The 12,993-nt window shown below is 51.3% G+C and overlaps 5 protein-coding genes across 5 annotated transcripts; 1 reads left to right on the top strand and 4 right to left on the bottom strand.

Moving 5' to 3' along the window:
• Positions 1-235: 235 nt before the first annotated feature.
• On the bottom strand, positions 236-1,177 carry DSM5745_01630 (Smr domain-containing protein; the record flags this gene model as incomplete). The annotated part of the gene is made up of 4 exons (XM_026743646.1): positions 236-560; positions 625-875; positions 964-1,064; positions 1,141-1,177. 4 exons carry the CDS (start codon positions 1,175-1,177, stop codon positions 236-238), a joined length of 714 nt encoding a protein of 237 aa, XP_026606809.1.
• Positions 1,178-3,964: 2,787 nt separating this feature from the next.
• On the top strand, positions 3,965-5,189 carry gpaA (guanine nucleotide-binding protein subunit alpha gpaA; the record flags this gene model as incomplete). The annotated part of the gene is made up of 4 exons (XM_026743645.1): positions 3,965-4,082; positions 4,141-4,483; positions 4,536-5,092; positions 5,146-5,189. The coding sequence occupies 4 exons, from the start codon at positions 3,965-3,967 to the stop codon at positions 5,187-5,189; spliced, it is 1,062 nt and encodes a 353-aa protein (XP_026606808.1).
• Positions 5,190-6,046: 857 nt separating this feature from the next.
• On the bottom strand, positions 6,047-7,151 carry DSM5745_01628 (uncharacterized protein; the record flags this gene model as incomplete). Its single annotated transcript, XM_026743644.1, has 2 exons — positions 6,047-6,898; positions 6,993-7,151. 2 exons carry the CDS (start codon positions 7,149-7,151, stop codon positions 6,047-6,049), a joined length of 1,011 nt encoding a protein of 336 aa, XP_026606807.1.
• Positions 7,152-7,851: 700 nt separating this feature from the next.
• On the bottom strand, positions 7,852-8,541 carry DSM5745_01627 (uncharacterized protein; the record flags this gene model as incomplete). Its single annotated transcript, XM_026743643.1, has 1 exon — positions 7,852-8,541. The coding sequence occupies one exon, from the start codon at positions 8,539-8,541 to the stop codon at positions 7,852-7,854; it is 690 nt and encodes a 229-aa protein (XP_026606806.1).
• A 2,394-nt stretch (positions 8,542-10,935) lies between these two features.
• DSM5745_01626 (acyl--CoA ligase) lies at positions 10,936-12,795 on the bottom strand (the record flags this gene model as incomplete). The annotated part of the gene is made up of 4 exons (XM_026743642.1): positions 10,936-11,164; positions 11,214-11,317; positions 11,377-11,665; positions 11,735-12,795. The coding sequence occupies 4 exons, from the start codon at positions 12,793-12,795 to the stop codon at positions 10,936-10,938; spliced, it is 1,683 nt and encodes a 560-aa protein (XP_026606805.1).
• Between the last annotated feature and the right edge of the window lie 198 nt (positions 12,796-12,993).

Below are 12,993 nucleotides of genomic sequence, written 5' to 3'. Positions count from 1 at the left end.
GGGCGGTGTACGGGATTTAGAAGGGTTGCATATAATCTAATGACGAGATACGAAATCTGCTCCAGATATGTATTATTATTCAGGGCATATTCATAACTGCTATACTTTATAGCTCACAAATCGGACAAAGGTCCCAATAGCACTCCGGGTATATGACCACTCCATCTTCTAATCTATGCTGAACACCAAATAGTAGCATAATGGTATCCCAAAAGACTCTCGTAAACTATATCACTTACATAACCACACAGCAAGCCTTCTCCAACTTCCGCAGCAACCGCGGCAGAATAGCATTAACCACCTGTTCAACCTGGTCCTGGTTATCCTGTTGCTGATGGTTCTGCTGCTGGTGATGCGGTTGCTGATGGTGCTGTTGCTGCCCATGTCCATGCGACGGCTTCGAAGGAATACTATCCGCCGCACCACCCGTAAGATTAACATAGATCCGTCCCTGGTTCTCCTCCGTCGCATACTGCAGCCCCAGCTCGCGACAGACCTTTTCCACGCGCGGCTTGATCTTCTGCACATGGTTCGCGGAGTGGTTTCCCTTGCCGACGATCCTGCGCCCCAACTAATCAGCATGCCATCCATTCCAATCCCAGAGTAGGTGTAGTGGAAACATACACATGCAAATGACTCTGCCCCTGACTCCTCGCATACTTGATCCTCTCCTCAAGGATATCCTCCGCCTCTTCAACAAATTGCCCGTGGAGATCAATTGTATCCTCGTCAACGCGGCCCGGCGCGTTGTTCTCGCGGAAGATGAACTCCGACGCTTGGCGGTTGTACTCCTCCATCTTGCGGCCATGCGCTTTACCCTGCTCGCTCAGCTCTTTTGCTGCGGCGCCATCTCCCGAGGCATATGCTTCTTGGGACTGTCGGGGTTGTTGTTAGCATTTGGGATCATGGATTGCGCGTGTCGGTGTGGAGTGGAGGTTCGGTCGGGCGAGAAGATGAACGTACGCGCTGAAAACAGGACCCGCGCTTCGAGGCTTCTTGTCGGGCGAGGTCGCGGAGGCGGTCGTATTCCGCTTCGGCATCGGTGCTTTGCGAGTGGTTGAAGGCTGATTTGTTGGCGATTAGCGATTCATTGTCGCCGGTGCTTGTAGGCTAGAGTAGGGAGGTGCGGTTTTCACTTACCCCGAGGGCCCATGTAAGAGAGTTCGTGTTCGTGCATGGCGTGTAAAGTAGCGACGATATCGCGAATGTCTAATGTATATAAAGGTAAACAAAGATAGACATAAGAGAATGAGGTTGAGCGCGGCGGAGGAGAAAGATCTGGGGATCTTCGGCCTCATGGGTGGAGCCTTGGCGAGGATCGGAGTTGGATTCCTGATGATGGAGGCAGCCCAAGCTTTGTGCCACGAACCGTGGATCCATCATGGGATATGTACATGTGCGGCTGGATGAACTACATATTGTCATGGGCATCAAACAATATGCAGTGTGCGTTTCAGAATTCGAGGTCCTTCTAGAACCTGTGGTGCTGCTTGCATTGGTCAACGGTGGATTATATATCCTCCAGCTTTCTATAGATCAATGACAGTCAACGATTTGACAAGTTGTACTCGTAGAAGAAGCCAAGTTAGCGCCAAGCAGTTGTATCAAATCGGTATAAATAAGCTTAAAACTTTCATTTCGATTTTGCGATACGATATTCCAGCCCTACTAGATATTCAAACTCTCTAAATCTCGAGAGCATATACACCTGCTGGGCCTACTGTGAAGCAGCTGGAGCCCGAAAGAAGACGGCGAGTCATGTCTTGGCCTCGGCCTTGACAAGGCGAGAAATTTCCATCTACTCCGTACATGATCCTTCACGAGTCAGGGAAAAAAAGGTCAAAAATCGTGCGATGTCGGACAGGGCGCCATTCTTTTGTTTCGTGACTGACGGGATTCTAAGAATGGAACAGACAGTGCGCCCAAGTATAGGTGCAGGGGGTACAAGTAAGACGCTCTCTAGTCCCTACTGATGTCCTTGAACATGATTATAGATGATGATGGGCACGCCTAGAATCTGCATTCAGATGGGAAGCTGTGGCTTTATCTCCCACGGATTGTTCCTGGCTAAAAGTCGAGGCTGCTCCACCAGCCTTTTCTAGTTGTGTTCTACGCATAGCGCTAGCCACCGTATAAGCCTAGGTCCTCGTGGCGAGCCCTTGTGGCTTGCCCAGTGTGGTCCACGAACATGACACAAAGTGGAAAATTGTCTTCTCCAAGCTGACCATAATAATTGAGAGCACATAATATCGCTCTGACTTGTCGTGATTGGCGGAAGCTTCTGCAGCCGCAGTAGGACTCTTCACATTCCCTTTCCCGGCTTCTCATGGTGCCGCTTCTCCTGAGAATGCTGTGTCTGATCGAAGACCGTTGAACTCAAGGCAAGCATGCGCGGGCAGCGGTGGAGTATGGAGATTACCATATCAGTTTTGGACTGATGGATATCCTTGACGTGAATCAGGGAGTCAACGTTTCTTCTCCACAAGCCCACATCATGATCCTACGTATACGGAGTACACCGATAGACTATGTCCATGCGTATCCCAATGCCCGAAGCTCACCTAAGACGCAAGACGCACTGTTCTCGAATAAGCAGCGCGGTGGGATGCTGAAACGGCGCCTGACGTGATGACACCCGCGTCGATGGCGCCGCAGACTCGCAGTTGAACAAAGCGTTTCTTGTTCCAAGTTTTCCTGATCTGCCTCCCTCAGCCAGAATCGTCTTGTTCCATCACGAAGCGGATCTGCAACACCCGGAGATTAAACCACGATAGCCCGATGCGCAGTTTAGTTTTGACAGCGCAGCCATGTCTCTGCTCTGTTCTATCCTCAGACAGACAGACTCCGGGTCTTCTTTGTTTCTCTCTCTCCCTCCTGTCTAGTCAATCACAGTGTTCCTGCTCAGCTCTGCATTAGAAATCCATTTTGAAACAGCCTGACGAAGTGACGATTCCATACTCTCTCCGTGCTAAGACAGAGTAGGACTAGCAGGAGATTCTCTCAAAAAGGGGAGGGCAGTTCGCGGTAGGTCATTGGCGGCAGCAGTTTGCTCTCCACGACGGCTGCGGTGTGATTGGGCCAACCACGAGTTTGCAGCCGGGTCATCCTGGGCAGCCCCACGCCCCCTGACTCTGAGTCTCTGCTGCTCTTCCAGAAAACCTTGGCCCCTCTCCGGCTCTCTCTGCGCGCGCTCACTGGCACTTTGCCTTCCTCCCAAGCTTCATCTTCTCGCTCTTCTGCTCTCTTTTCATCTGATCTTCAGACTTCTCCCCTTCCCCTTCTTTCTCCTGACCCGCCTCCACGGACTTGCTGAGGGCAGAATTAAACACCCCATCCTTCTTTTCTTTTTCTTCTTACTCTTGACACAATCAATCTCTCTTTTGCATTGATTGTCTGCCTCTGCTTCTTCAGTTTTGCTGCTATCTATCATTGGCTGGTCTAACCGCTCTTCAACTAATTTTCGCCTCCTTTCGGCTTAATCATACGTTCGCGACTCTCTCGAATTCTTCCCCTTACCTGACCTTCATCTTGCGCTTATTCAGTCCGCAACTCGTCTTCATTCAATTCCCTGAAGGCAGGATATATTAGGTGAGTTTGTCGTTGCCCATCATCCCTGTTGGACTTGCTCTTCGCCTACCCCCCGATTTGCCGCCCCTGTCCCGTGGTTCTCCCGTCCTACATTGGCCTGCCATAGTCCCCTTGCTTCAATGCGACCTGCTTTGAATCGAGGATGTTGGGCATCGCGGACAATTCTCTAAGCTTTTCTCCCTTCGCTACTTCGATCCTTGCGATATCTCCCGTTACCTACCACGTTTAGGGTAGCCGCGTTTCAGGATACCCGCGCACGGAGAATTTGCTGACACTCAACCTCACTCAGAAACTTATCCAACCCCCGTCCTTCACTTTTATTCCGCCTCGCGACTTTTACCAACAACTATATTCATTCACATCCAGGACCGCCAAGATGGGCTGTGGTATGAGTACCGAGGATAAGGAGGGCAAGGCCCGCAACGAGGAGATTGAGAACCAGCTCAAGCGGGACAAGATGATGCAGAGAAACGAGATCAAGATGCTCTTGCTCGGTACGTTGCTACCACTGTCACTGCATTCTTAATGGGCGGCTTTGCTTACCATCTACAGGTGCCGGAGAGTCTGGCAAGTCTACAATTCTAAAGCAGATGAAGCTCATCCACGAGGGTGGCTACTCCCGCGACGAGAGGGAGTCTTTCAAGGAAATTATCTACAGCAACACCGTCCAGTCGATGCGTGTCATCCTGGAAGCCATGGAGTCGCTGGAGCTGCCATTGGAAGACGCCCGTAACGAATATCACGTCCAGACCGTTTTCATGCAACCCGCTCAGATCGAAGGCGACAGCCTGCCGTCAGAAGTTGGCAATGCCATTGGTGCGCTCTGGCTGGATGCCGGTGTCCAGGAGTGTTTCAAGCGATCTCGCGAATACCAACTCAACGACTCTGCTAAATAGTGAGTACTGCCGTGATCCATATGACCATTGCGCTCTCTAATCGCTTCTCAGCTATTTCGACTCCATTGAGCGTATCGCCCAGGCCGACTATCTTCCAACCGACCAGGATGTCCTCCGATCCCGTGTCAAGACCACCGGTATCACCGAGACGACGTTCATCATCGGCGATCTGACCTACCGCATGTTCGACGTTGGTGGTCAGCGATCCGAGCGAAAGAAGTGGATTCACTGCTTTGAGAACGTTACCACCATTCTTTTCTTGGTCGCCATCTCCGAATACGACCAGCTGCTCTTCGAAGACGAGACTGTCAACCGTATGCAGGAAGCTCTCACTCTGTTTGACTCCATCTGCAACTCACGTTGGTTCGTCAAGACCTCGATCATTCTCTTCCTCAACAAGATCGACCGCTTCAAGGAGAAGCTGCCTGTCAGCCCCATGAAGAATTACTTCCCCGACTACGAGGGAGGTGCCGACTACGCCGCTGCCTGCGACTACATCCTCAACCGTTTCGTTTCCCTGAACCAGGCCGAGCAGAAACAAATCTACACACATTTCACATGCGCCACAGACACAACGCAAATCCGATTCGTCATGGCTGCTGTAAATGGTAAGACACCATCGTCGTTAGTCTTTATTTCCTTTGCTAACTTTTCACTTCAGATATCATTATCCAAGAGAACCTGAGACTCTGTGGTCTGATTTAATGATCGGTATAGAATGATCGAGTGAGGATTTCTCGACGTTTAGACCGGACGCTATGTGAATTGTATTCTGCTTTTACTGTCATACCATGTTGCACATTTCCTTCGAAAGATCTTTCAATCGGCGTTGAGACTTTCATACTTTTTATAATTCTTTCTCCTTTTCTCTTTTTCCCTCTCAGTCTTTTCCTTTGTCTTCCATTGTCTTGAGATGATATCTAGCCAGCTCTTTGTTTCAGCATTACCGATATCCACATGACACAGAGCAGGGGGTTTTCCTTTTCCTTTTTTCTTACAGCACAGCATCAGGCGCCTCTTGCCTCCCATGTTCATGCTACTTGGGGGCGCCTGCTACCATGCTATCTTATGTCTTTTGCCTGGGATGGTCCTTGTCCTTCTCTCTCCTTTTTTCTTTTCCTGTCTGCTTTGCGAATCGGATAATGATATCCCACATGGATCTACCTACTCGTTTTGATGTGCTTAAAAGGACATAAAAACCATGTATGCAAACTACATGTCACGCATTTTTGGTTTATCTTCTCTGCCTTTTGATCCTTCACCGCACAGAAGCTGGACATAATGGAATAGTAAGCAAAGTATCTATTAACTATCATGTCTATTCTTGCATGGTCACGTCAGGGATCGTAACCAATAACAAGTCCAAGTTTGACATCTCATTCTTTGGATCAGATCATAATCTATATTCTACCTACCTGTGTAAGCAGATAGATGATAGCCTTGAGTAGGCTGTGAACGCCCAAAACACCAAATAGTACACATCGCTCCGCTAAGTCAATCTAAATAGAGCAGACAACAGTCACCCAGCCCAAAAACAATCCCAAGTCATCTTGGAGTTCTTTTCAAAACCTCAACTTCGGCCCAACAAATACAATAAGTATAGCAACAACCCACAGCCCGAAGATCCATGCGTAAAGCATCATCCGCCCCCACCACCCCTTGCCCTCCGTCATGCGGCGCAACATGCCCATCCTCCGCTCCGCGACAGCAAGGTTCCCCGTCGTGCGATCGAGGCCCTCCGCTGCGCGGGTGAGGACCGACTTCTCGGCTTCGAGCGAGGCTTGAAATTGCTGCGAGGAGGTCTTGAGTTGTGTTGCGAGGTCGAGGAGCGAGGATGTGAGGTTCTCTTGTTCGAGGCGGTCCGTTCCGAGTGCTTCTTCTGTTTCGGCACCCGCCTGGGCGCCTGGCCCCGGTGTGATATTGTGTAGCGACGATCCTGTTGCTGTTGCTTTGGATGTTGTGGATGGGGATGCGGAGTTGTGGTGTCTGTTTCGAAGGGCTGCGGGCGTGGGTGCTGGTGCTGGTGCTGGTGTGGACGATGGACCTGTATCGACTGTGTTTGTAGTGGTAGCTGGCGGCGCACTAGCTACTTCCGCCGCATCAGATGCCTTCCTAGCAGTTTGAGCATCGTCTTCCGGCGTAGCCTCATCAGCCGTGTCCTCCGGCGTTTCTAAGAGGTCCTCTGCATCGGAGTCCGCATCCTCATCGTCCTCGACAAGATCCCACCCATTCCCCCGCGCCGAGGCACGGATCTCATCCTCAGCTTGGATCTCATCAAGGACGTTCTGGACTTGCTTCAGCGTCTGGCGGTTCCGCGCAAGGCTAGATTGGAGTTCGTACCGTCGGTCGACGGGTTTGATTTGCGGGAGGCTGCGTTCGAGGGCTTGGAGGGTCGCGCGGGCGTATTCTATGTTCTTGTACGGCGTCAGCTAGAGCCATTCATGTGATGGATGCATCCGGCGTTCGGTATAGGTACGGTTGATCGAGAATAACTGGAATTGGACATACCGTGCCCACTCTGATCCGCTGGTACTCCGATCGCCGCAGAGATTTCAGGTCTGCATTCGGCGAAAGAAGGTTATGTTCGAGACGGTCGACGAGGCGGGAGAGGTTCAGGGCGGCGAGGTCGGAGGGGTCGGAGGTAGGTGGGTGGGTGGTGAGGGTCATCTTGCTGGAGCTCTTATTATGGTGGGTGAGGAGACGGGGAAGGCCGAACCGAGCTGTGCTTTGAAGGTTGGTTTAGGGTTCGCCTTTCGGGATCCTTTTCGCCGCGATGGGGTGAGGGGTTGGTGGGCTGGAAGAAAGGTTGGGCTTTCAGTCGGGCATAGTATTCTGTTCGTAGTTGTTTCTGGTCCCATCTGCTGTGTAGCTGCAGGCAGTTCCGCCGTATCGCCTCTGCAGCCTATCGAAGCAGGTCCGCTGCCGGACCCAGTTAATGACTAAGCATGTTCCTGGGGCAAGTATAACGATTGGCCGTTGGTTCTGTGTTTGTACATATGCAAGCTATCCTTGGTACACGTTGTGCGTTTGCAAAGTAGGAATCAAGTAGCGAGCTCCGTGTCATTTTGCTATTGCTAAAGGAAATCATGTCTAGGGTCATAAACTCATGGTGAGGCCTCGGGAAAATGAGCGAATCGCTGTCCCCGGAGACCTGCATTGTATGTGGCAAAGGCAAAAATAAAAGAGCTGAGAATCAAGGGAAAATAGTTCCACAGCGATGCCGGACTAACCGGGAAATAACAGAACTAAATAGAGAAATCACCAAACAGAGAGAATCCTGAAAAATGCACGCGATGAAGTAGCGCCAGAGAAGGCGTCCAGGAAAACCAGTCAAGCCACGCTATCCATGCAGATTCATTGGAATAGGTTAGCTGTACTCAACCACCCACCGTCTCCATGTTCGCGCGCCTTCTTCGTCCACATCGCGTAAGAACTCAACATGTTCGCTACGCCTCTGGACCGACCGAGCTTCACCGGGGTCCAGAGAACTGGAATGTTCCCGATCAGCCACATCTGCACTCTGCCTAGTTGAGAGAGATGTAGCTTGGGACGAATCATCAGTCTCCGTGGGGGAGCCTTCAGTCCCAGACGACGGATTGGGGTCCGTTCGCTCTGCCACTAATGCAGAGTCCTCAGTAGTAGTGCAATCGGAGTTCGTTGGTTGCAAGCATCCATTCTCAAGCTGAGAATCTTGTTCCATCCTGCTTCTTCGTTCTTTGTTCAAGGCAGCGGCCAGGTAGCCACTCGAAGGCAACGGCGAAAAGTGGGATAAAGGCCGCAGGATATCACAGGCAGAAGGGAGCGGCGCACGGTGGTGAGTGGCATGCGTAGAGTAGAAGGGGTCCGGGATTGATGGACCAGGTGACTGTTCGCCACCATGTTTCTCAGATGGCGTGCCCATTTGCCCCCTAGGTAGCATGTATTTTGTTCGTTGTCGACCTCTGATACGCCGAACAAGCACGAGGGCGCAGATTATGCAGATGATCGGGTAAAATATGCCAAATCGAAGATCGCCGGAATCCTTGAAAATGTTCGAATGATCATTCTCACTGCGCATTGCCAACCAGTATGCCACCTTTGTCCGAAGGTGGTCACCCGTAGCCCTCAATCGACCTAATGACGTCGTCGGTGCACTTTCGAGTAAAACGTGAAGCAAGTTCTGGGGACAGCCGTGGATATTCTCCGTTAGAGGCAGCTGTTGTTTGCTCAAAGGCCGCTTCGGATAGATTGTTGAGCTTTGGGTTGAAGGTAAAGTTCAAACAAAGGGCGAGGAGAGGCACTGAAAGACTGCTAGACCTTTCGGGATTTGGATAGTATTCGAAGAAGTATGCGAATGGACTTGAGAGCAACCCAGGTGCACCAACTGTGGTCGATGGTAAATTGAATCAAGAAGAAGGCATGGTCTAATAGCCCCTTGTCTACCTTTTGTAGCTGATGCAAATAAGAAACTCCGAATGCATGCAGGGCCACACTCAAAGGCCCCAGCTTTAGCTTACCATAACTCGTGTTTGATGATTTGAATCCCGCAGGGTGAGGGGACCCCAGTCCAGCTGCTACATTGTCAGCCACGAGAGCTTGTGCAGCGAGTCGAGCCCACGAGAAACGCCATCGGAGAGGGGGCACTGGGTCCCAAGAAAGCAAAAGGAAGATTCAGTTGTGGACGGGTTCAGCTGTCCAGATGATGCGCCACCTTCTCTAGCCAGCGTTGGTGAGACTTCTCCATAATGGCACAGTCCCACTAGTTCGCTAGGGGCCGTTTCCAGAGTTCCCATTCGGCGAGGGCGGAGTTAAGGCTGCCTATGCGGCTCGATCGCTAGCAAGGAAGTTGATCTCGCCCTGGGGCGAATTGGCAGGGGTGCTGACTGCTTAGATGGACGCCTAAGCTGCATCGCGGAACGAGACCGAGGGGCAATATCGCACTGAAGCTGGAGCAGAGGCGAGAATGAGAATGAGAATTGAGAGAACAAAAACATTATTGACTCCTAAGGTTCCAATGGCGGCTGCGTTTCCCCGATCGGGCTAATCCGGTCCCGTGATTCGTCGATGCTCGCTTCTCTCTACCAACTCGCATCTGAGTCCTCGCCGGAGTTTCCTCCTTTTGATCTGTCTCTTCTTTGTTTGGGCTTCAGCTACGCCTTCGTCGGCGATCTTCGCAGATTCGAGCGGGGAACTCTAATTTGTTTGTCAGCTCGCCTTCTGTTCCAGAGACCGTGCGAACTTCCAGATCTCAGGACGACCGCCTTAAGGCGTTCCCGGACTCCAGTTCGGTGTATGCAAGTATCAATCTGAACATGCCCGAAATAGATCTGCCTGATCGCTTACTAGGTGCATATTGAGCATCCCGTCATATCTTCGCCTCCCATTTTATGGAGCCCAGCGATCCGGTTACCCCAAATGCACGTTGTCGATCCTGCCAAACTCTATAGTACCGGGACGGCGGGAATAGACACATCTCAAATTCCAAATCCTTTTGATGTCCCACTCGACCATACCGCGGTCACTTCCAACCAATGAATTCTAAGTGCTCGAAGCCTGGCACTTGGAGATTGACCAATGGTTGACAAGCGTTGGTTTCTGGCGTCAATAATGGACAATCGATCTCAAAGACGCCCACGGAACATGGTCTCCTCATGTAGACGTAAGATGTCTACTCCGTAGTATGCCAGAATTGCACATCATCGACCAGTCCGGTAAACTCTTTGGTCAATGTTATTGAGCTTAGTTGGAAGGATTGCAAAGTTATACGGACTCGATTGGGTACATCAAACCTGTTTATCTCACACACAGCAATCGTACATGCTCCGGAGACTCAGTCGAGCCACCCAAATCGAGTCGCTCGGAGTATGCTGGCTAAGCCTTCAGAAACCGACCATGGCAGGGGTCATACCCTGCGTTGTCCAAGCATCTTCTTCGAACTTTTGGATTAATGTATGAACGAATGTTCAGGTTGCGTGGGGTACCTAACCTCGGATGACGGGCACAGTGTCGAACCAGGAAAAGAATATCATCCCGGCCCCTGCGCTTCTTGCCCGGATCAGTTCGCTCCAGTATCGATCGACATTTAGCGTTCAGAGCAACGCCTGTAGCAAGATCTTACATGGCCCATCCAGGCAATCTCGGTCGTTTCGTCAAAGCTCTCCCTGAAGAGAGTTGGAGGCGCAATGTTTCGAACATTCACGCCGGCGCCCCGAGGTATAGGTCTGTACGATTGGTGCTGCGATCCCACTGAACGCCCTTGGTTGCTCGCACCAGCTTTCTTGCCACAGGGATAGTTTCATAGTACGGCTCGGAACTTTCAACGGCAGCCAGCCAGCAGGACCAGTAACTAAATGCATAGAGAAGTTACCAGAAGCGGCGGCCTTGTGAAACTTTATGAGTGTCAAGCTCAGTCTGTCATGATATCTAACATAACGGATCAAGTGCTATATACATCGGGCTGGTTGCATGGCGTCTATAGCTTTGCGGTGATTCCTTGCATCTCCTCCTTGGCCCGGTCTCGAAGGGCCTTTCGCAGGATCTTCCCAGACGGGTTCTTTGGGATCGAGTCCACAAAGACCACTCCGCCGGTGATCCTCTTGATCCGCGACACCTTGCCCTCCATAAAGGCCGTGATGTCCTTCGCCGTGGCAGTCTTCCCCGGTTTCAGGGCAATATAAGCTCGGGGTGCCTCGTCATCATTTCTGATTATACGTCAGCGTTCGGCTCGTTCTAAGATCGGTCTGTCCATACCTTGGAACACCAATAACAGCCGCATCGGCAACCGCTGGATGTTCGAGTAAAATGGCTTCCAGCTCCGCAGGTGCTACCTGATTGCCTTTCACTTTGATGAGTTCCTGATACGCGAGGCATGGTTAGTACAGGCATGGCGTATAAGAAGAATGGTTGGACGCACTTTCTTTCGGTCGACGACATGAAACCATCCTTCATCACTGATAAAAGCGATGTCTCCCGTCTTCAGCCATCTGTCTTCCGTCAAAGTCTCCTTGGTTGCTTGCGGGTTCCGCCAGTATCCCTTCATGACATTTGGGCCACGGACCAGTAACTCTCCGCGCTGATTCTTTCCTAGCTCTGTCACGCCGTCATCTGCTAGGATTTTTGCCTCACAGTTCGCATTGAGCTCTCCTACTGATGCGGTGAGGCATTTCTCCATGGGACTCCAACCAAGAATGGAACAAGTTGCCCTATCAAGCAATTCAAGTCAGCAAGGCGTTGACAGACGAAAATGGTTTAGGCAGTGTTGTTTCACATACTCTGTCATACCCCAACCCTGCTTGATGTTGATCTTCCCAGGCGGCCATAGAGCTTCAACCTCTTCGCAAACTTCTCGTCCCAACGGCGCGGCGCCGCTACCGACCTCTTCCACACTGCTCAAATCATACTTCCCACTCTTCACAGCAGGGTGCTTGGCCAGTGCAACCACCACCGGTGGGACCAAGATAAAGTCCGTGATGCGGAATTTCTCAGTATACTCGAGCATCTTCATGAAGTCGAACTTCGGCATCACATAAACAGGCACCCCGCGGTTGAGTGCAGCCGCAATGAAGATATTCTGCGCCATGGCGTGGTACATCGGGAGGAAGCACAGCCATCTCGCCCTTTTTGCCTTCTCCTGCCATTTCGGGTTCAGGTAAAACAGGTAATTGTACTGCAACATGTTCGACACGTAATTTTTATGCGTGATCTCAACGCCTTTCGGCCTCCCGGTCGTCCCACTGCTATAATTGAGCGCGAGCGTGGTATCCGCCTTCTCCGGTGTATTCAGCTCATCCCACGCAAAGCCCGTCCCCTCTTCAACAGACCCAACCAGCTCGCCCCAGTACGGACACCCTTTCAGCCCTTTCCCCTTCCCGTCAAAGATCGCATTATTGAACACGAATACTTTGTCCCGTCCCAATCCCGCAATCTCCGCAGCCTCAATCCCCGTATCGAGACTGTCTTCAGCGCACAGGAGGTATATCGCCCCACTATCCTGCAGCTGGTACGCAAGCTCCCTAGCAACATAGGTAGGATTCGCGCCCGAAAAGATGCCCCCGGCCATAATGATTCCCATAAACACTACAGGGAAGAAAATGTCGTTTCCCGAGAAGAGCAGTACCCTATCACCTGTCTTGAGACCCGACTTGCGCAGCCCAGCTGCGAAGCGCTGGCTCCAGAGGCGGAAGCCATGGGTTGTGAAGTAGTGCGTGTCTGGACGGGCGGCCTCGGAATAGCATCGGTGCGTTTTGGATAGGGGGGCTGTGGGCGAAGTCAGGAGGAGAGATGCTAAATGCGTGTCGGGGATATCAATCTGCCAGCGCGATTTGACAGGCATCTTTTGCTTTTGTTTGCCGGGGCGTGGACTCCTTGATTCGAGAGGACGTACGTAGCTTGGAGGCACAAAAAAAATCAATACTAACGACACCACGGCGCAGAATATTTATATAGTAGAGAAAATAACAATACAAAGGAAAAGAAAAGATAAAACCAAGGACCTCGGCAGGGCCAATAAATATACCAAAATGCGGAGAAG

The sequence above is a fragment of the Aspergillus mulundensis genome, assembly GCF_003369625.1.
Source record: "Aspergillus mulundensis strain DSM 5745 chromosome Unknown scaffold_1, whole genome shotgun sequence".
Taxonomy (NCBI): domain Eukaryota; kingdom Fungi; phylum Ascomycota; class Eurotiomycetes; order Eurotiales; family Aspergillaceae; genus Aspergillus; species Aspergillus mulundensis.
This window is presented reverse-complemented; position numbering and strand designations above follow the sequence as displayed.